General features: G+C 37.1%; 1 protein-coding gene across 12 annotated transcripts in view; it reads right to left on the reverse strand.

The window, feature by feature from the left end:
- cacna1ab (calcium channel, voltage-dependent, P/Q type, alpha 1A subunit, b) overlaps window positions 1–20,911 on the reverse strand; it is a gene marked incomplete at its 5' end in the record, with an annotated part of 93,529 nt that overhangs the window by 48,331 nt on the left and 24,287 nt on the right. For all 12 annotated transcript variants that reach the window (XM_014022055.1, XM_014022056.1, XM_014022059.1 and 9 more), the window contains 12 exon segments: window positions 458–585; window positions 671–821; window positions 948–1,045; window positions 3,194–3,259; window positions 3,349–3,465; window positions 6,900–6,983; window positions 10,592–10,702; window positions 13,449–13,613; window positions 13,737–13,938; window positions 15,965–16,102; window positions 17,576–17,736; window positions 18,862–18,961. In XM_014022055.1, coding sequence (XP_013877509.1) covers window positions 458–585; window positions 671–821; window positions 948–1,045; window positions 3,194–3,259; window positions 3,349–3,465; window positions 6,900–6,983; window positions 10,592–10,702; window positions 13,449–13,613; window positions 13,737–13,938; window positions 15,965–16,102; window positions 17,576–17,736; window positions 18,862–18,961 — 1,521 coding nt within the window.

Raw genomic sequence — 20,911 nt, forward strand, 5'->3', positions numbered from 1 at the left:
ACACACACACACACACACACACACACACACACACACACACACACACGTAAAATCAAAAGCATAAAAAGGGGAGGGTAATGTTTATCTCATAGGCCAAATTTGAGAAAGAAGGTAGAGGAGTTAAAGAACAAAAGGGAAAGTCATTAAAAAATGCTGGGAAACTTTTAGCTCAGGTGAGCAACTTTAACAGTTGAACTTTGAGTTTTATTTTGACACGATGTTTCGTCATCAGACCTCCTGGATTCAGACTTTGCCCCATTTTGGGACGGGAGAAAAAGTAAAAGGTTAGGTATTAAATTTCATCCAAAGCATGTGCCCACATTGTTATTGTTTTCCTCCTCTGTTGTTTTGTACTTATGTATATAGCTAATATGTATATATTATATTTATCTAACTATTTCAGATTTTACATGGATGAGAGCTGTTGTGTGAGTCCATGTGTGTGTGTGCCACTCACCATGCAGCAGGGTCGTACTCAGCCCATATCCTTACATACTCGTCCAAATGATGCGGCCCCAGGATAGAGGAGTCTCTGGTCAGGTACTCAAAATTGTCCATGATGACAGCCACAAAGAGATTCAGCATCTGGGTGGAGGGGGGGAATACAAATAAATCTTTTTTTTTCTTCTAATTAAAAGTCAGAGATTAGTTTAGGTAATAGATTTCTCACCAGGAAAGAACAGAGGAAAATAAAGGAGACAAAGTAGGTGTAGGCGAAGGTGCTGCCACATTCCTTTCCTGTGTTTCCTGAGTCTGGGTCACATTTCTTTTCTCCCAGGCAGGCCAACATAATCTCATGCCACGCCTCACCCGTAGCACTCCTGCATGAAAGGATGCATGGGCGAAGCACAATTATTTCTCGATGCACGTCAACATTTGTTAGAAGCCCCGAAAATTAAAGATTCAGAATCAAGATAACTCCAAAGAATGTAGAAATTAAGGTTTACCTGAACAACAGCATTAGGGCCATAATGAAGGTTCTGAAGTTATTATGCTCATCGATGGCACTCTCTTCTTTTATGTCAATTGCTATGTTTCCAAACAACTAAACATTTGCAGAGAGTGGAAAAAGAAACCAATATTAACAAAAGAACTTACATCGCATAACAAAATCTTTATACATATTCTGCAACTTATTAAGCCTGAGTCACACTACAAGATTTTAAAACAGTTGGGCGATTTTCAAAGACTGATAGAGCCCACACGTGAGGATAAAAAATCATGGATATAACAGGTTTGGTCCTACAGTGTGTGATGTACAGCCACACGGCATGAGACAACACACCACACACGAAAAGATATTTCATTCAGGAACATCCAGGTGTCAGTTATTAAATCACGCGAGACTTCCTGAAATCTCGCGAGAATTCAGATGTCCGAGGAAAAATCTCACGTGACCTCCAGAGAGACGTGAGTTCAGAGTAAATAAACATTTGTGACGAGGAAGAAACAATATTGATTGTTTGTGGACTATTTTTACCAGAGGAAAAATAATTCCATAGGACTTTTAACATCCAGCAGACTTTCTGGTGAGTCGTGAAAGTTTTTTTGACTTCCGTATTTTGGAATCCCCTCCGTGTTTACGTCACCTTGCTTTCTGATTGGCTACACGTCTCATTCACAGGCTGCGAGCTCGGGTGAGCACTACACACACTGTGATATCTGGCCAAAAATCAAACATGTTGAATATCACCAATTTGAGGTCGGAGCGGTCCAGACGTCCTTCTGAGCCGACTAGATCACTCTTAACTCACCAACCACGGCGGGAATATCTGCTATGATTTTCTTTAGAGCCATCACGATAATCTGGACTTCCTTAAGATTGTCGGAAGAGCAAAGATCTGCATGATTTTCTCGTACTGTGACGCAGGTCTTAGATGAAACATAACAGAGACCAGGACTACCAAGCTGCTTTTTACAAACCGAGGACATAAAATGTCATATGGGAACATGAAATTTTTTTTATGCCAAATTAGTTGCCAAAATCTGGTAAAACATTTGATAGAAGGAAAAAATAGAAATAAAAAATATCAGTTTAAGAAATTATATTTCATTTACTTTTACATCACAGTCCATTTCCATCAGATAGTCACTTTGCACAATTATTAATGTTTCAGTTTCAGTTAAGTTTCACATCACTACTGGAAATTTTATTATAGCTTGGAAGGTAAATGTCTCCAAATTTTGGGGGTTAATTTAGGTTACGTTCACATTGCAGGTCTTCATGCATGTTTTACAAAAACATAATAATTTCATGGCTGTTTATATTATATTTTAAATATGGCCTACACCAGACTCCAGTGTGAACTCTCCACAACGCTGATGTGACCCGTATGCACAGAAAATGACGTGATGTCACATTCAGCACGCTGTTTATTTAAGTAAACATGGATGCTACTTGTTAGCATGTCGATTCTGAAGTTTTTCATTCAGAGTCAATTAAATTATGATGCAATCTGCTTGTTTAGTTCGGCGTTTACATTTGAACCTGCTTCTGGTGCAACATGTATTTTTGGAACAAACTAAAATATTGATCGAGTAATTTTGATATCGATACAGTCCGAGACCAACGTTATTATCATAAGTTTCTTTGGATTCTCAGTCATCCAGGACATGGAAAATTAAAAGAAAAAAAATATGAAGCAACTGGACTGTAGCTGCAGCCGTGTGGAGCTACAAGATTTAAACTGCACCAGGTTAGTTCCAGTATTCTAAATACTTGGATTGAGCCGCTCACCTTCACCTCGATGAAGTAAAATGTCGGATGAAACGCAACAGGAGTGTTCGAAAAACATCAGATATGTATCCAATTTTTTTAACCACATACTGAAAAGAACTGGGACGGATTTGGAAAAAAAAAAGATTTTGTTGTGTTCAAACTGTCATGAAAAAAACAAATCAAATTTAGGTTGCATTTGTCTGCAGAGCAAACGTAGCTTTAGTTGTCACAATATATAACAAGGGAACATTTTTTTAAATATAAAAACTAAAACTCATGCAACACATCAAAATCTTTTCAGAAAATTAAGACGACATTCTTGAATATGTTTCAAATTTAAATTTAATTGCTCATATGTCTGAGTTTTTGTATGTTCTTTTTTATGTCCTATGCTATCCCAATTAGTCAACTGATACAATATCAATAATTTTTCAAAATGTAAAGCTTATTATCAGGCCTCTCAGCTGAACTCACCTGCATGCCAATGATGGCGTAGATGAAGAAGAGCATGGCAATGAGCAGACACACATACGGCAAAGCCTACCACAGAGGAGACAGGAAGTAACTGTCAGTGTCATCACGTCTTCTAATTTAGTGTACTTTATGTGGATCTATAAATGTTTGAATACTTTGAAGGATTGGACAAATGTCCACAGTAGGATGCGGATCGTCTCTCCTTGTCTCAGGAGCTTTATGAGGCGAGCCGCTCTGAACAACCTCAGGAAGCTTAAGTTGATAAAATTATTCTGAGACACAAGCATGGAACACAGTGAGTTTCTCAAATCTTTATAATCTACTGTCACAGTCTTTCTCTATTGTACAATATACAGTATATATATATATAAATTTAAAATGAAAAAACAAAATCTAACTCAAAAGCTGGGGAAAGAAAGGCCAAAGGAAGAAGTCAAACCCAAAAAACTTAAAGCATAAAAGCCTTCAGGTGATACAAGTGTAAACTTTAAATAAGAGAAAGTTAGAGGGAAGTTTAAAAAAAATAATAATTGTAAGGAAGAGAAGGATGCATAAAAGATCAAAAAATTTTAAAAGTCATCATCCAATCTCAAATCTTTTGTTTTTAAGTTAACCAAATGCACTGATCGCTGAAAAGCAAGCAGGCAACACACAAGCTGGAGCACAAAGACCTTTGCCTGTCAACCACACACACACACACACACGCACGCACGCACGCACGCACGCACGCACACACACACACACACACACACACACACACAGACAGAGTGTATTTTAAGCAAAGCTGAGAGCATGAATGGGACTGGGAGTGTCAAATTGGTTTTCAAATTAAAGTACAGTTGTATCTACTAAAAATAAAAGTCAGCCAATATCAAATAATTCAATGTGGTCCAAACTTTTAGTCTTAGTAAATATTTTGGTGATGGTTCTCAGTCATCCAGGACACGATAATCCTAGTAAATTCAATCAAAGTCCAGCAGACACACATTTTTTTAAATTCAGTTTTCTTCAAAAAATCTAAGTCCAGCTGCCTTTGATTGAATCTGCTAAGATCAGCTTTGTTAATGTATCCATTTGTTAACTTTTATGAATTCTCATAAAACGTAACGTTACACAATCAGCTGCACACAATCAGTGGTCGACAGACAAGGTCGGAAGAGGAGCGTGAGAGGAAGGAGGAGGGGAAGGAGCAGGAAGGGATTAACATGCGACCTGGGTGCAGTCATGGCACGGCAGCAGACTCTCTGAGAACTGTCCACATGCAGACCAGGAGGGGACAAGTGGGACTTAGCATATTTGAAACTATTATCAAAACATTCACCGTTCTGTTGCACTACAAAAAAAAAAAAAAGCTCAACATTTTAAAATGATAGAACAACCTGCCAGGCTAAAGTTATTTTATTCTGTTTTTGCTGTCATGATCAAATAGTCTCATGTAAATTCTATGATTTTGTTCTTCCATTTTTATATTACAAAATAAAAAGATAAGGAGCTAGCAAAACTTGAAATTTCCTTTATTTAAAAATAATAATCAGATTTGTTGTTAAATCATTTCAGATTTTGGACATTTTCTTGTGAAAGGTTCAGTAAGATTCAAAATTACTTGAACTTGAACTTTTTTTGCTTTTCTCCAAAATTTGAAAATTGCTTGATAAAGCTATAATGTAGCATCAACAAGTCGTTGTTAAAAAGTATTAACAATAAGCCACAGTCATATAAAGCTCAATAAAGACAGCTTGAGTTGGTGACACTTTGACACATCCTTCTTTTTTATTTTTTCCTCTATAACGGATGATAAAAACATCATATGCTATTCTCATGTACTCAGTCTATTCATAGCATTGTTCATTTTTAACACCAGGACTTTTACATCCCACAGTTTATTTTAAATAATTTATATGATCTGAGCTGTGGCTAAATTGCATTGCAGCAAAGAAACGATTTGAAATTACAATTCCTTTAATTTATTTAACTTTTATTTTTTGCACATGCTTAGATCAAGCAACGTCTCTTTAATTATTTTGGTGGGGTTCCCATGCCGTTTATGAAAAATTCACACATTATAAAAACTACTGCTAATTAATTAATTTTATTAAACCCAATGAGGATTTTTAGTTTTTACTAATGTGACAATTAACCTCTCTGTGTTCTTGAATACTAAAAGTTTAAAAGGTCTCATCCAGGAAGTGCATGCACTGGGGGGGACTGGGTGGGTAGGGGTAAGAAGGACTCGGGGAATCGCATGGCCAATGAGAATGCAGCAGGAGGCTTTGAGAAAGAAATTACAAACCAACCAGATTCTACATGTGCGAAGATGTAGAAAGATGAATGGTGAGGAGGATTTGTTTTACAAGTTTTTGTTAAGTTGAAGTAAATTGTGGGTGGATAAATATATATGTATATATATATTTGTGGGGAGGAGGTGGCGGTTGGTCGTGGGTTTTGTCGAACAGGGGCACATGGGGCAAAACACACACCATCACCATCATCACAGCACCACCATCACCACGTCAAGGCGCAGCATGGATGGGAAACACGATGGAGGATTTCATAGTGCATTTTGATTGGATGGATTTAATCAGAGAAGTAGGAAGTGTAAGGAGGGCATAGGGCGCCAACAGAGTAGATAGGTTTAAAGAAAGCATGTAAAGAGATAGAAGAGGAAGACAGGATCATTATAGGCATCATTAGAAGAGCATTGAAAAACAACAGATTCAGCCTCTCCTTGATGCAGCTTTAGCTGTTTCAAAACCACTATCAATTCACTTCCTTCATGTAAAAAACAAACAAATATAAAAATTTAAATTATTCACTCAATATGCTTTCCAGAAAAAAAATTGAATGACTGGGCTGCAACCATCCAATAATTAGCACCCTTAATGTAGCCGGAGGATGCCACTAACCACCTGACAAAACAGTCAGATTGCAGATCTGTGTCAGGGAAAGACATACTTTAGTGAGAGATAAGTGCTTTTTTTTCCATTCGAAAACTTGCAAAAACTGAACTAAATCTATGAGAGGAGTACAGCAAAGAGAGGCTGAAACCGTTTCTGAATTTCACAAATATAGCACTTTATACAGTCAGCTATAATGTAATCACATACACAAACATGCAAACAACAATAAAATCCTAGTGAGATAAAGACAATGTCCAGTACTGCTTCTAAATCAAGTAAAAGACAAAGTAACTTTTCACAAAATACATCTAGCAACAGTGAAACAGTTCTTTTCCTTCTTAAGCTGAGTTTCTGTTATCTGTACAAATCACCCAGTCTAGTTACATATTTGTGTCATATCCCTAATAATCTTTTAATTTTTACACTTTTCTTTTTTTAGAAAAGGTAAGTTTTTTTTCTCAGTAGGTGGATTTTTGAGCCAGTGTTCTTATTCCCCTTTGACAGAATTTTAAGACAAAATATTCTGCATTCAGGGATCCATACATACAGTGACATGTGACAGATTTAACTCAGAAATACATTCAAAACTTTCAGTAATTCATTTTGTCAATGCACCAATAAGACAGGATTCATCCCTTGTCATGTTTTTTTTTAACATCTCTTACTATCAAATGTAAAATAAAAGCCATGCTTTACCATAAGACTGAAACGTTTACAGCAATAAAGAAGTTGCTTTTTTGTTTCTGACATTCTAGTTTTGACCTGTAGCAAGCTCACGGTATTGGGTTCAAACAAGCTGAAGCACTTACCCAAAATTCTGTCACCACTATGTCAGTAATGCTTCCAAAGACTGAGACAAAATCGAAAACATTCCAGGCATCTCTGAAGAAATTCTGAAAGAGAAGAATTTCAAAAAGGCCAATAAGATGGTGGATGACCTCACCGACAGCTGGGCACATCTGACTGTACATATAGTGGACAAAACACCTCTGTCCACTCCTGTTATTTTATTTAAGAATAGAAGAAAATAATTTATTTTTTAATTAATTTTTAGCTAAGTTATTTATTCACAAATGTAAGTTCAACAGAAAAAAATCTTGCTTTGTGACTTTTAAAATTGATCTATTTAACTATAAGTTCCTATCATTCAAAAATCTGGAAGGCAATTAAAACACTCAGTGTATTGTCTAACTTCAATATTTTGTGCATGATGTTGTATTAACCCCTGGCTGTTGTTGTTGTTACTACTTTTGTATGGTATACTGTACTTTGTAAACTTGTTGTACATTGTTCTTTAATAAAAAAAAAGAAAGAAAGAAATCTGTTATTTCAAAATTGAAGCCAACACGTCCTGTTTATGGGGCTGCCATATTGTATTTTTTGGAGTAAAGCTTGCATACTATGGTTGAGTTGAAAGCCCCGCCCACAATCATTGTTTTCTTATGCATCATGTGACTAATAAGAATTAACTGTATTCCAAAAAATGAATATTTGAACAAAAAGCAATACCTAATAAATATCAAAATAAAATGGGTCGTGCATTACTGGAGTCTTTAAGTCTGGGCCGATAGATTAAAACAGCCGAAACTAGTTATCATATGAGTTATGATTACTGGACAGTGTCAAGGTAAAACAGATATACATAATTATTCCATAACATGAATGAATAAATAAATAAATAAATAAATAATAAACAAATAAATAAAACAATGATAATGTGAGATGTATTTTTTATTTTTTACTCAGAGAAATGTCCAATTCACGGTGTTTATTGTGTGAATACTTATCAAGAAATTTGTGTTTCAACAATTTATCAAAATGTTCAGCTCCTACAGGACATTCATGCTATGACTTTGGTACTTCAGCAACTTATGTTTTTTTTAGATATTTATCCTTTTCTGCCATTTTTTGTCATGGAAAATGGTCAGAGCTGTCTTCAACGTCCTCCAAACCAAACCAGTCCCTTATGCTTTGCTTTGCTACATACAGAGAGTCTGGACTCTCAACTATTGAGAAATGATTGCTTGCTGGAGGTGTGGACTCCGAAGTCGAAAATGACTGGATCAGGATTTTACCTAATCACTAATGCTATGACATACATATGTAGTGCGCCAGGTTGACATTGCGTGCGCTGTGAACAACCATCCACTACTGGGATGAGACTAGTACCGAGCCGAATGAGATGGCTGTAAATGAGCGCTACAGACGTCATAAGAATTTTATTTAATTTGGAAGCCTTGTCAACATGGACTGAATGGCTGTATTCATGTCCTTCAATGCCATTGCTAACTGCAGGTAGACTTTGATGTCATCGTTCACAACTTCTTCTGTTCGCTGATTGGCCCAGTTGAAATACTACCAGAAAAATCCTTGTCTATGGGAGAATTCCCAGACGGAGCAGTGAAGGGAGATTAGAATTGAGCAAAACTGCGTAGAAAAGCAGTGGCTTCGTTACAGTGCTCTAGTCAGTTTTTTGAGGATTTGTAATTTTGCCAAGTATTTTTTTTAATTGTAACTTTTACTTTTATTTCACTACATTCAAAATCTAAAAAGGACACTTTTACTTCTTTACTTTAAAACTTCACAATATCTTTTATAAGGTACAAACAGTGGTGGGCACAGTTCCCCTAAAGCACTAAAGCACTAATAGGGGAACTAGTTTCCTGATTAGTGCTTTAGGGCTTTTGCTAAATTTAAAATTTGTTAGTGGATTAGCAATTGCTAAATTTATAAGCTAAATTTATAAGCACTAACTGAGGTATATAAATGTTATTGATCAACGCAAATGTTAAGAGCTGAGGGTGAAAGCTGTTTCACATTTTGTTCATATATGTGTTACTTATCCACTAGGTGACAATAAATTAACTCAAACATGGCAATATAATGTCGATGGTAAGGCTCAAGAGAGCAACATGGCAATATGTGACTCATGTTGTCTGTTGAACAGTGTTCATGGGTTGACTAGGTTATTTTAGTGATTTAGAATTAGCTTTTGCTAAATTTTTCAGTGCGTTAGTGCTTTAGAATTAGGGGATGTAAATATTTGAGTTAGTGCTTTAGGGGTAGTGGAACTAATTTTTGGATCAGTGCTGCCCACCACTGGGTACAAATATTAACATGACTGGACTCATGACGAAAGTAGTGGTTTATGCATGATAAATAAAAAAAATGTGCTGAATTTTCTTAACCAAGTTATGTTATCTGGTTCCACTAAACTGAGTTGAGTAAATGATCCAGAATTTACGTTTTCTTTAAAATTAAACGTAAACATTGCTCAATTTACTCAACTTGTTTTAGTGGAACCAGTTTGCTTAAGTAAATCCTTTATTTCTAAGAGTGTGTGTAAAAGTACTTTTACTTTCCCAATTATTGTGAGCAGTTTTATGAATTTTACTTAGGTTCTTTTTTTTAATCAGGGATACCCATTTTTTACCAGTCATTTTCCGTTAAGCATATTTTTACTTTTAATTGGTTTTTTCTTTCAAGTACTTTATAGACCTCTTCTTTAGACTCTTTTTCTGTACTTTCTAGCTTTTGTTATGGTTTGGCATCTTTTAACTCCTTTGTACTAGTTTCAGCTACTATTTTGCTGATTTGAGCTTTTTTCTGCTATTTTAGCTACGATTCTGAACTTTTCTGCTAATCTTTTGATCATTTCAACTTTCTTATGCTTTATTCAGTTTCTTTCTGTTATTTTAAGCTATTGATGATTCTTTCAGCTGCTTTCTGCTAATTTCAGCTGTTTTCTATATTCACTAGTGGTTAGGGGAATTGTCCTGTAGCTGGTAGGTTGCCAGTTTGATCCCCTGTTCCATCCGTCTCAGTTGTTATGTTCTTGAGCAAGACACTTCACCCTCCTTGCCTACTGGTGGTGGTCAAAGGGGCCAATGGTGCTGGTGCATGCAACCACGCTTCTGTTAGTCTTCCCCAGAGCAGCTGTGGCTACAATGTAACTCACCACAATCAGTGTGTGAATGTGTATGATGAGTAAATGATTGAAGTGTAAAGCTGTCTCTTTTTTTTTGCTAATTTCAGCTATTATAGTTACTTTTTTCTTAATTATATACTACTAATGATATATTGTATATAATGTAATAATATAATACTTATGCTTATTTTTAGGCTAGTTTCAGCTTTTTTAGCTATTCAGCAAAACCTTTTCAGCAATAAGCACTCACACAGCATTTTTGCAGAAAATTCTAATTCTTTAGTTTTGTTTTGGCTTTAACCCATGTTGCTTTCTTTGCCTACTTTAAATAAATATCTATGCCAGAAACACAACTGGTGGTCAATGCTGCTGCTGAACAAGGAGGGGTTATTGCAACACAATCTGTTCTGTTTTTTTTTTTTAGGAACAGAAAGAACATGCTCTAGATCTGTCTACGGAAATATCCTGTTTTATAAATGAAAAATGCAATGAAACTCTAGCACTTACAGACCGGGTCAACCTAGAAAAGAACAAGGTTTGTATGTAGGTGTAACTGCATCACGTAAGCCTTACCGCACAGCCAAAAGCGATGATTTTAAGGATTGATTCCATAAAGAAGAAAGTGGTGAACACAATGTTTAGGTACTTTAGGACATTATCATATGATGTTGATGCACCTTGAAACTGACAAACAAAGACAGAAAAAGAATGAGAAAAGTTATTGAAAAAAGTTTTTTTTTTTCAGTGTAGTGTTTCAGTTAGGTCCATCTACTTTTTGGTCATTCAATTTTAGTTTTGAGAACAAATACTGAAAAACAGAAAATTAATGGTTATTCTATTTTTATTTTATACTCCAAAAATTGGTAAATGACAATCTTTTTATTAGTATCAAACTTGAAGATAACTAAAACTAGATAACTAAAGAACTCATCTAGTTCCACATTAAATGGTCTGGTAATGGGATTGAAAGAGACTTTGTGACCGATTAACTGAATTTTAGATATAGTCTTACATTTTACACTTTGTGATCAGTTAGAGTAATTTACTTTAAACGGGAAGATAATCAGTATGTTACTATGTAATGTGTCCCTCCTCAGCAGGATAAACAAGTACTTGTTAACATACCAATGTAAGAGTGACAATGTAAAAAGGGGTGGGGTGACCAGGATGTTTGGGTTTTGTTATGTCCACGTTAGACTCAAGACTTCGAGGAGGTTTTAGTAGAGAAGGGATAAATGGCTCTTTGAAGGGATCCGGATCTTGGGGAGCCATTTGTTTCATAGAGCCGTTCAAAAGAGCCGTTTGATTTTGAATGAGTTACGTCATCATGTAGGGAAATACGTCATCACGTACCGCAACGTGATGACGTCGCCCTGTTACATGGGTAGAACCAATGTGTTTTATCAAGTGGAAACCCCCCAACCACTTCCCCCGTGAGCTTCTTTACTCCACTGCTCTACCTGTTTTTCCTGAAAAAGCAAAGCGGGAGCCATTTAAGTATGAAAAAATGAAAAGATCATATGAGGAACAAAAGAAATAAAACTACAAATGTCCTGTTACTGGCCGCAACTTGGCTCCTATCGTTCGTTGTAAAGAGCCGTTCAAAAGATTCGGATCGTTCAGGAACGTCACATCTCTAGTTTTTAGCGTTGCCAGCAGCAGAAGCAGAAGGAGAAGTTGAAACTGTCTGCTGAGCTCCTAACACTACCTCACTCAGTGATGCTCTTTTCAGATTCAAAAGACCTTTGAGGAAATGTATTTTCAAATGCCAAGTAAGCTGCATCATAGCGCGCGTGCGAACCCCCCACCCCCTGTGCGCTGAAATGGGCGGGACAGAAGCAGAAGGTGGTTCTTAAAGAGTCAGAGGCCAATGTCAAGGTGTTTAGAAGAGGAAGTGATGAGAAGATAAGTTTATTTTCTATTTAAACATAAAAACAGCATTTTAATAACAACTAACGGTGACATACACTCACTGGCCACTTTATTAGGTACACGTGTCCAACTGCTCGTTAACACTTAATTTCTAATCAGCCAATCACATGCGGCAACTCAGTGCATTTAGGCATGTAGACATGGTCAAGACAATCTCCTGCAGTTCAAACCGAGCATCAGTATGGGGAAGAAAGGTGATTTGAGTGCCTTTGAACGTGGCATGGTTGTTGGTGCCAGAAGGGCTGGTCTGAGTATTTCAGAAACTGCTKATCTACTGGGATTTTCACGCACAACCATCTCTAGAGTTTACAGAGAATGGTCCGAAAAAGAAAAAACATCCAGTGAGCGGCAGTCTTGTGGGCGGAAATGCCTTGTTGATGCCAGAGGTCAGAGGAGAATGGGCAGACTGGTTCGAGCTGATAGAAAGGCAACAGTGACTCAAATAACCACCCGTTACAACCRAGGTAGGCAGAAGAGCATCTCTGAACGCACAGTACGTCGAACTTTGAGGCAGATGGGCTTCAGCAGCAGAAGACCACACCGGGTGCCACTCCTTTCAGCTAAGAACAGGAAACTGAGGCTGAAAAACGTTGCCTGGTCTGATGAGTCTTGATTTCTGCTGCAACATTCGGATGGTAGGGTCAGAATTTGGCGTCAACAACATGAAAGCATGGATCCATCCTGCCTTGTATCAACGGTTCAGGCTGCTGGTGGTGGTGTCATGGTGTGGGGAATCTTTTCTTGGCACTCTTTGGGCCCCTTGGTACCAATTGAGCATCGTTGCAACGCCACAGCCTACCTGAGTATTGTTGCTGACCATGTCCATCCCTTTATGACCACAAAACCGTTACTAGCGTGGTGTACCTAATAAAGTGGCCGGTGAGTGTAGATACTTTATTATGGTATAGTATTTAAATATATGCCTGAGAAACACATAATATTGCCCCTTTAAGAGCTGAAGAATAAATCTTTTCAACTGAGTATTCATTTGATTTTCTGTGCAATTATTCTGGCTTCTAATTTTTCATCACGCTTTCTTACATGATGAATAAACACGTTTTGCAAATCAGCCATCCACAATAAAAAAGCTGATTGATTAGCTTGACAGTTCTTTAACAGGTGTCAGCTTAAAGTTTTTATATCACTGATTATTTAAACTGTTTCCTGGAGTTTCTGGTGCTTTTAGCACATGAATTCTTTCTCCAAGAGGTCCATGGTGAGGAACTGAAAGCAGCAACAGGTTCCACTGCACAGCGTTGAGTTGCCTTGACAATGGTGTAAACTTTTAGCTAAAAAAAAACAAGATGGACCGTTTTTCCATTTTTGCAGGATAAAATGAAAATAGAAAAAACCATCCATTTTTCTTTTTGCTAATATCTGTTTTTAAAATGAAAAAACAAATAACCATTCTTTTTTTTTCTGTATCTCTTTTAAAACAAAATCAAATGACCAAAAAGTACACAGACCTAACTACCCTGTATTAGGTTTGCTCTGGTACCTTCATCATGAGGACAATAGTGTTGAGTGCAATCAGAGCCATGATGCTGTACTCAAAGGGAGGCGATACAACAAAATGCCACATGCGATACTGGAAACTAAGTTTGTTCTTTGGCATGTGACGAGTCAGAGGCTTGGCATTAATGGCGAAATCTATGCAGGCTCTCTGAAGAAGTATAGAAAAGAAAATATTAAAGAAAAATACATTTGGCTTTTAAATATTGAAAAACATTAAAAATGAGACATCAGCTTTTTAAGAAACATCATTCCTTTCTAAAGCTGCCCTTACTTCATTCTTTTCTAAGCTGTAGTCCTCCATCATCTTATCCCCCTGCTCCTGGAAAGTGATGATGATGAGAGCCACGAAGATGTTTACAAAGAAGAAAGGGAAGACAACGAAGTACACCACGTAAAAGATGGACATTTCCATCCGGTAACCTGGGCTTGGGCCCTGATCCTCAAAAGTGGAGTCCACCGAGTGCTTTAACACCCTAAAAGTAGAAAAGACAAAACAAAGAAAGGTTTAAATGAATTAATAGATGAAAGAGTAAAACAATATTTCAATTTTGTCTAAGTTATTTTGCACTCTGGTTTGCCAGATCTAGTCTAGAACTTGTAGAAAATTAAAAACTTTTTTGTAAAAGTGGTTTGTCATCATTGACAATAAAGCCGCCCAGCGCATCACCGGAGCACCACCTTCTGTCATTGAGGACATTTACATGAAGCAGTGTCTGAAAAAGGCTGGCAAAATGATCCAAGACTCCAGTCACCCAGCACACAGACTGCTCCTGCCCTCTGGAAGGCGCTACAGGAGCCTCCAGACTAAGACCACCAGGTACAGATTTTTCTTCACAGCTGTCACACTTCTGAACTCTGCCTCCTGACATCTGCACAATGACAAACTGTATCCTCGTACACACAATAACAACACATGGACTGAAACACCTATCTATCTATACAGTTTACTGTGTAAACTGTATAGATAATCTACTCCCATTCATAAGTACTCTCAATTACTTATACTGTAATTTACTGTACATTTGTAATATATATATTTGCTAAGAACTTCTGGATGGATGCAAACCGCATTTTGTTGCTTTGTACTTGTGATGTGCAATGACAAAGTTGAATTCTATTCCATTCCATTGGTGTTTGGACAGATGTGGTCCATGAATGGGAAAGCAGCACATAAATCAAACCCCAACTGGGCCAGTTGTGGCATGGCATCTTAAAAACAGTGCCATCATTAGCAGACCTGGAACACATGTGGTTGACAAACCACATGCCAGCAGTCAGCCAGTTTGACGCCAGATTTGGCCCACACCTGTCTGCTCTGTGGGGTTTTTAATACTAAAAGGTAATCTTTGAGCAATTGCAATCAATTAACAAAACAACAAAAACAACAATCTTTGAAACAACACTTGCAACCCCTGACAACCACCCTTGTAGCTGGAGGATATTGCAACTTAACTCAATAGTACCGGTACTTTTAATCAGGCATCACCAAACTCATTAATAAGCTTAAATAAAATAATGACTATTAAGAAAATAACCATTATTATCTGTGGCACTGTTGTAAAAGAAGGCAAAAACAAACAACTCAAAAAAATAATTAAAAAAGGCACAAGAGACCAGGTGTCATCTTGTATTTTCAGTTTATGTAGTATAAGGTAGCATTACAACTCCCAAGAACATGTCTTCACAAGTAAAGCAATGACGTTTGGGATTTTTTTAAATGACTGGTTTATCAATCTTTATTATTTGGCAACCAATTTACTGAATGGGGTTTGTAGTCTGACTAATGTTGCCAAAAATGTTGCTCCACCTCTGTTCATTGTGTTAAAAGTTTTTCTGGCAATGAGTGATATTTTGTGAGTATTTTGGCAAATGAAAAGTTAACCTCATTACTATATTGCTGTTTCTGGTCATTTAAAAATTATTATATGGCAGAAGTAGTTTTTTATAGAACACTAACAATAAATTTGCATTTAGTACCCCTTATGGAAGTAGTCTTCAGAACAATGAGTTCTGGGTTAAAATAAATAACTTAAACGGTAAAACCTAAAATTTAGAATGTTAGGCTAGATCATCAACAGGTATAATTGCATGTTCAGGTTTATTCAAAAGTCTCAAGACACCCTTTTTACTACATAGAAGGGAAAAATTAAATATCTTAAAACCTCTGCAAATAATAGGTGAGTGTGTCTGGAACATGGCCGTCTTATTGGATCAAAGTAAAACTTTTCCAATGGGAAGGGGTCATGTAGCATACCAAAGAAGTCACTTTTCTTGTCACAGGTAATCAAAGATAGAATTGGACTGTGACAGCCTTTCTACAGAGATACTTATGTGAGTTAATGATTGGATCCTGCACCATCAGCTATGTGTTCAGCACACTGAACATGCCAAATAGCTGTGCATCAGTGGCAATGTTCCCAGTTGTTGTTGCAACTTTTTGGGTTAGTTTGACTCACCCTGTATATTTTTCACTTGGTTGTGTGTGAGGATTGTACTCACTGTGGCCACCCCTCTCCAGTTGAGACCGTGAAGAGGGTGAGCAAGGCCCAAGCTACGTTGTCGTAGTGGAAATCGTACTTCTTCCATTCCCGCTTCTCAGCTTTCACCTCATCTTTCTCATAAACTAAAAACTCGCCTCTGCAGTGGGAAGGAAAAAAAACACACTCACATAAACATCTTCACAAATATACATACACTACCAGTCAGAAGTTTTAGAACAGCCTCGTTGTTTCAGTTTTTGAAATTTGATATTCAAACAGCTCAAGTCCAATGAACAGCTTGAAAAGGTACAAAGGGAAGTGATGAACTGCAGATTTCAAATTTGTATTCATCTGTCAAGACCTTCTTCCAGTCTTTACAGGTCCACTCTGTCATGGTCTGTGTTTATGTTACTTTGCTTTTTCTAGTTTTCTGTTTCCCTGTGTATAGCTGCCTCTGTGTTCCCTCCCAGGTACACATGATCCTCATGTTTCCTTACCAAATGTGTCCAATCACTCCCTCGTCTATTCACCTTTATTTTCTGTGTCTTGTCTTTTCTTCCCTCATGGTTCATTTTGCTGTTTACCCAGCCCTTTGTGGATGTCTCCCTGTGCTTTGTGTTCCCCTCGAAAGTTTTTGCTGCCTCAACAGCTGTTCATTTATTAAATATCCATTCTTGCACTCTGGACTTTGCCTGCGCCCTGGCCTGGGTCAATCCTGCCTGGCTCGATTTTCACACACTGGTAGTGTTTAATGGTCCAGACATGCCTATTTTCCTTATTCTGAGGTCTTAGAGATGGTTTTCTTGCTGCAACTTGAACTGTCAACCTGCAACACCAAGTCTTCTCTTCACAGTTAAAACAGACTTGCTTTCTATGACTGCTTACTAAGCTGTGTTTGAAGCTGAGGGCCTGTGAGCCACCTATCACAAATGCAGTGGACTTTCAGAAACTTGTCATCTGATGCTGTTGTGGCTCTGAGTCTGCCACACCTCTTCCTGTCAGAGTTTCCACCAAAATCTGAGTGCATTGTGATGGTGAAGGAAACAGGACTCAGACACATTGACTTTCAGTTTTGTTTTGTTTTTTTAACCTCTGGCAGTTCAGCACTTACCTGTGCACCTTATGAAACTGTTCATTTGACCTGAGCTGCTTGAATTTCAAATAAAAAACATGGGTGTTGTAAAACTTTTGACTGGTAGTGTAGAATAAAAATACATAAAAAATACAAACGCACAGAAACAATGTAAAAAAGCACCTATATACACTCTACAAGTCTACTGTTTTCTGTTTAAATGTGACTTCAAACAGAGGATGCTTCAGTCCTTTCATGAATTTGACTTCTTCTTTGACAAAATAAAAAAATGTCTTCTAGGTGAAAACACATGCACGTCTAAAATTCAAGAAAATTCCAAAGCCTAGGAGAAAAAAATAAAAATAAAAAAAATTCCAAAGTCTACACAATTTCAATCACAAAAATCGAACTCTTAATACATTTTCAATACAGGGTGTAGTGGGATTAATAATGACAACAGTGGTATGACTTTACTTGCAATTTTTAAAATATTTTCACAGTTTATTAGTAGTAAAACTTGAGGACTAACAGGTAAACTTTAGTGTTTTTTTAGCTGACCTGCAGTCACGTTCAAACTCTTTGGATTCGTCTGTGCAGTAGAAAAAGCGGCCCTTAAAGAGCTGCACAGCCACAACAGCGAAGATGAACATGAAGAGCATGTAGACAATCAGGATGTTCAATACATTCTTCAGAGAGTTCACCACACAGTCAAACACTGCCTGCAAGGCAAAAAGGAGAGGATTTATGAGTAGATATTAGCTGGTAGAACGAACAAGTATTAAAAGAGGATCAACTGATAAACCCCAGTAATAACCAGAATCTTGTTCTGCAGGTCTTAAATAAAAAAATAATATCAGTTTGAATAATAAGAATTTGCAGTCAGTTCAACGACAGATCATTAACTTTAAAGTGTGTGATGTGCATCCTTCAAATACAAAAAGTAAAAAATAAAAAAATCTTTATATTTAAGAAACCTGGCACGATAAACACAATTTTACCAATTGTGTCACATACTTGGCATATTTTCTTTAATACTTGAGTAAAGCTAAAGTGAAAGAGGAAGTGACATGAAGAAAAGGAACTCCCTGATCTTTGTTTATTGAAACAATATTATTTAACCTCTTACTCTTCTTCATCTCTCTCTGATACAGACTCAACATAGTCTAAAGTAACTTCAGATTCTTCTCTACAGTCCGTGTTGTTAGCCATTGGATAAATCTCCAGTGCAGGATGCTCTGTTCAAATGCAGACATTCTCCTTTGACTTCACATCTCGTTACTTCTTGTTATTTGTTCAACAACTGTTATCTCAGCGGCATGATTTTTTTAAAAAACTTTTTTATGCAGTATATCAATGTTCTTTCAAAAAATGCTTTCATATTTATTACAAAAAAAAGATGTCACTGGGACTAAGCTTTGTTCAACAAGACAGGTTTTAAAGGGATCTCCGATTAGTTGTAACATTAGACTTTATTTGATAAACATATATTTTAACTGTAACGTAAAGACTGTAAAAATACTGTAGCCTGTTTAGTTTTGTAAATTTTTAAAAATATATTTTAACACGGACAGGGCCATTTTATTTACACGCAAAGCATTCTGGGTAAATGATGACGTGGATAGGTCCTCGGTGCGAGGCTGCTAGCGAGCTTTATCCACCCTGAAGGCCTACAGTATTTTTACAGTCTTTATTTTACAGTTAAAATATATGTTAATCAAATAAAGTCTAATGTTACAACTAATCGGGGATCCCTTTTACCAGCTGGTGTGAGTTTTTCTCCAGAACAAAACTTCACAGGAAATGCTTCTGGAAACAACCAAATCAGTACATCTGCTGAACTTTACCTTTAACTTAGGCAGACGTTTGATGGTCTTAAGTGGACGCAGAACCCTCAACACACGGAGGGATTTGATGGTACTGATGTCTTTGCCTTTGCTGCTTCCCCTGGTGTCCAGACATGAAAATAATAAAACAGTGTTGCAGAAATCAGACAGGACAGTGGAGAAACGATGGAATCGAACAATCGCAAAGAGTTCTTATCAAACTCATTTGCTATTATTCAACATTACCAAAGAAAAATATGATACAACATCCATCTGTGTTACAAGTCAAAGCTCTTACAGTCTAACATGAAACCGGTAAGACAGTTTTCTGACCATTTGGTTTCATGGACATCAAAAGAACCACTATCACTGCTTCTCATGATCTTCATCATCAGTAAGCACACATTCATTTATCGCAAGCGACAGGCAACTCCCCGGCAGAGTGCCCGGCCAATTCTCTTTCTTTCTTTTTCAGTAATGCATCATTCAGTTCGTTTTTAGATGTGAAAACATGACGTCTAGAATTGACGTGGCTAGAATTATTTTAACATAATCCCAAATTTATCTCCATTATTTTTTTAAATTACATTTTCACATAGCTTCCTTTAATCAAAGTCTAGATTTAAGAAATAAATATCAGTGTATTTTTTTATATTTCTTGTTTGTTACAATTGAAAGGTGAATGTAAAAAAAAAAAGATAGGAAGTGGAGGCTATGTGAGAATGTTTGGACCAATGATGCCGCTCACAGACCACAGCATCATATGTGATAACACAGACAAATGCTTTAAGCATTACACGAGCCACGAGAAGGGCTGGAGGAAAATAAATTTGGTTCGAATCTAAAACCATGCAATATTTTTATGATTTGGAATATAGTTAATGAATAGCTAATTTTATCTTTGCAGTAATCTTTTTGGAAATATATACTGTATACAAAAAATACAGGAGCCTAACTCAGGTGGCTCATTCAGAAAAAAAAAATTATTCCATTTATTCTTGTGCTTAAACTTTCAAGTCAGTTCTTGGGAAGGAAAATGTATGACAATTCAATTTGTTCCAGATTAGTTTAATTGGAGCCTTGGCAGCTTTTTGTGCGTGTTAAGGTGCTGCTGGGGGAAGTGGAGAAGATGTGCAGGTGCAGGAGAAAAACCTAATCAATCACCAAAGGATATTTCTCCTCTCAAAGTGAGCGAGTCTCTCTCGGAGCAGCTACAGAGCATTAGCAGCGTTGCCAACTTAGTGACTATACCTCTAGATTTAACAAGTTTTGAGGCCCCTCAAACAACTCCTTTTTTTACCCCAAAAAAGCAACAAATCTAGTGACTTCCTGGTGTTATTGGAGACTTTGGTGCCGGCACTTTCCTCAGCGAGCAGCAAGGTTTCCAAAGCACTGACAAGTGGTCCGACTCACTGAAGCCTCATGCAGCAAACCCTAGCTGCAGTCAGTGGGAAAGAGACTACAAATGATCACACAAGTGCAAAGCTTTCGCTGCTCCCACCCTCGTTTACAAAGCGGGATGCAGTTTTTATTGCAATATTTTCTCCTGACGCTGTCAGACTTAAATAAATCCCTGGACCCGACTGCATTTGACTCACAGCCTCAGTCACTTCTTCACCTTGTGCACCCTGTGTGCTTCTTTATTGACTTTTATTCATTTTTATGTGTTCATTTTATTTATGCCTAGCCCAGACATTTTCCTTAAAACTAACCATTACTGGTCTATACCTAACCCTAAACTGAACCCAAACTTAAATCACACCATACCTCTAAACCAAACTAGTAAAGCACAGAGCTGCTAACAAAGTGAGGACATTGAAGAGGTCCTCACTTTATATCAAAGACCTCACTTTGACATAACTATAGCACAAGTGGTCCTCACTCTGTAGTAGAAACAAGTACACACACATTAGCATAATAATTAATTATTCCACTTGTATGCTTGCAATGCGAGTGATTTGACCACTTTGTCACACTTATAAAACCGAAAATACAGTAGACTCTTTAAAATCTGTTTCTCATTGAGAACACACAGTTGAAACAGGAAGCTGTAAATTGCTATATATATATA

Source organism: Austrofundulus limnaeus, unplaced genomic scaffold, assembly GCF_001266775.1.
Source record: "Austrofundulus limnaeus strain Quisiro unplaced genomic scaffold, Austrofundulus_limnaeus-1.0 Scaffold316, whole genome shotgun sequence".
NCBI lineage: Eukaryota > Metazoa > Chordata > Actinopteri > Cyprinodontiformes > Rivulidae > Austrofundulus > Austrofundulus limnaeus.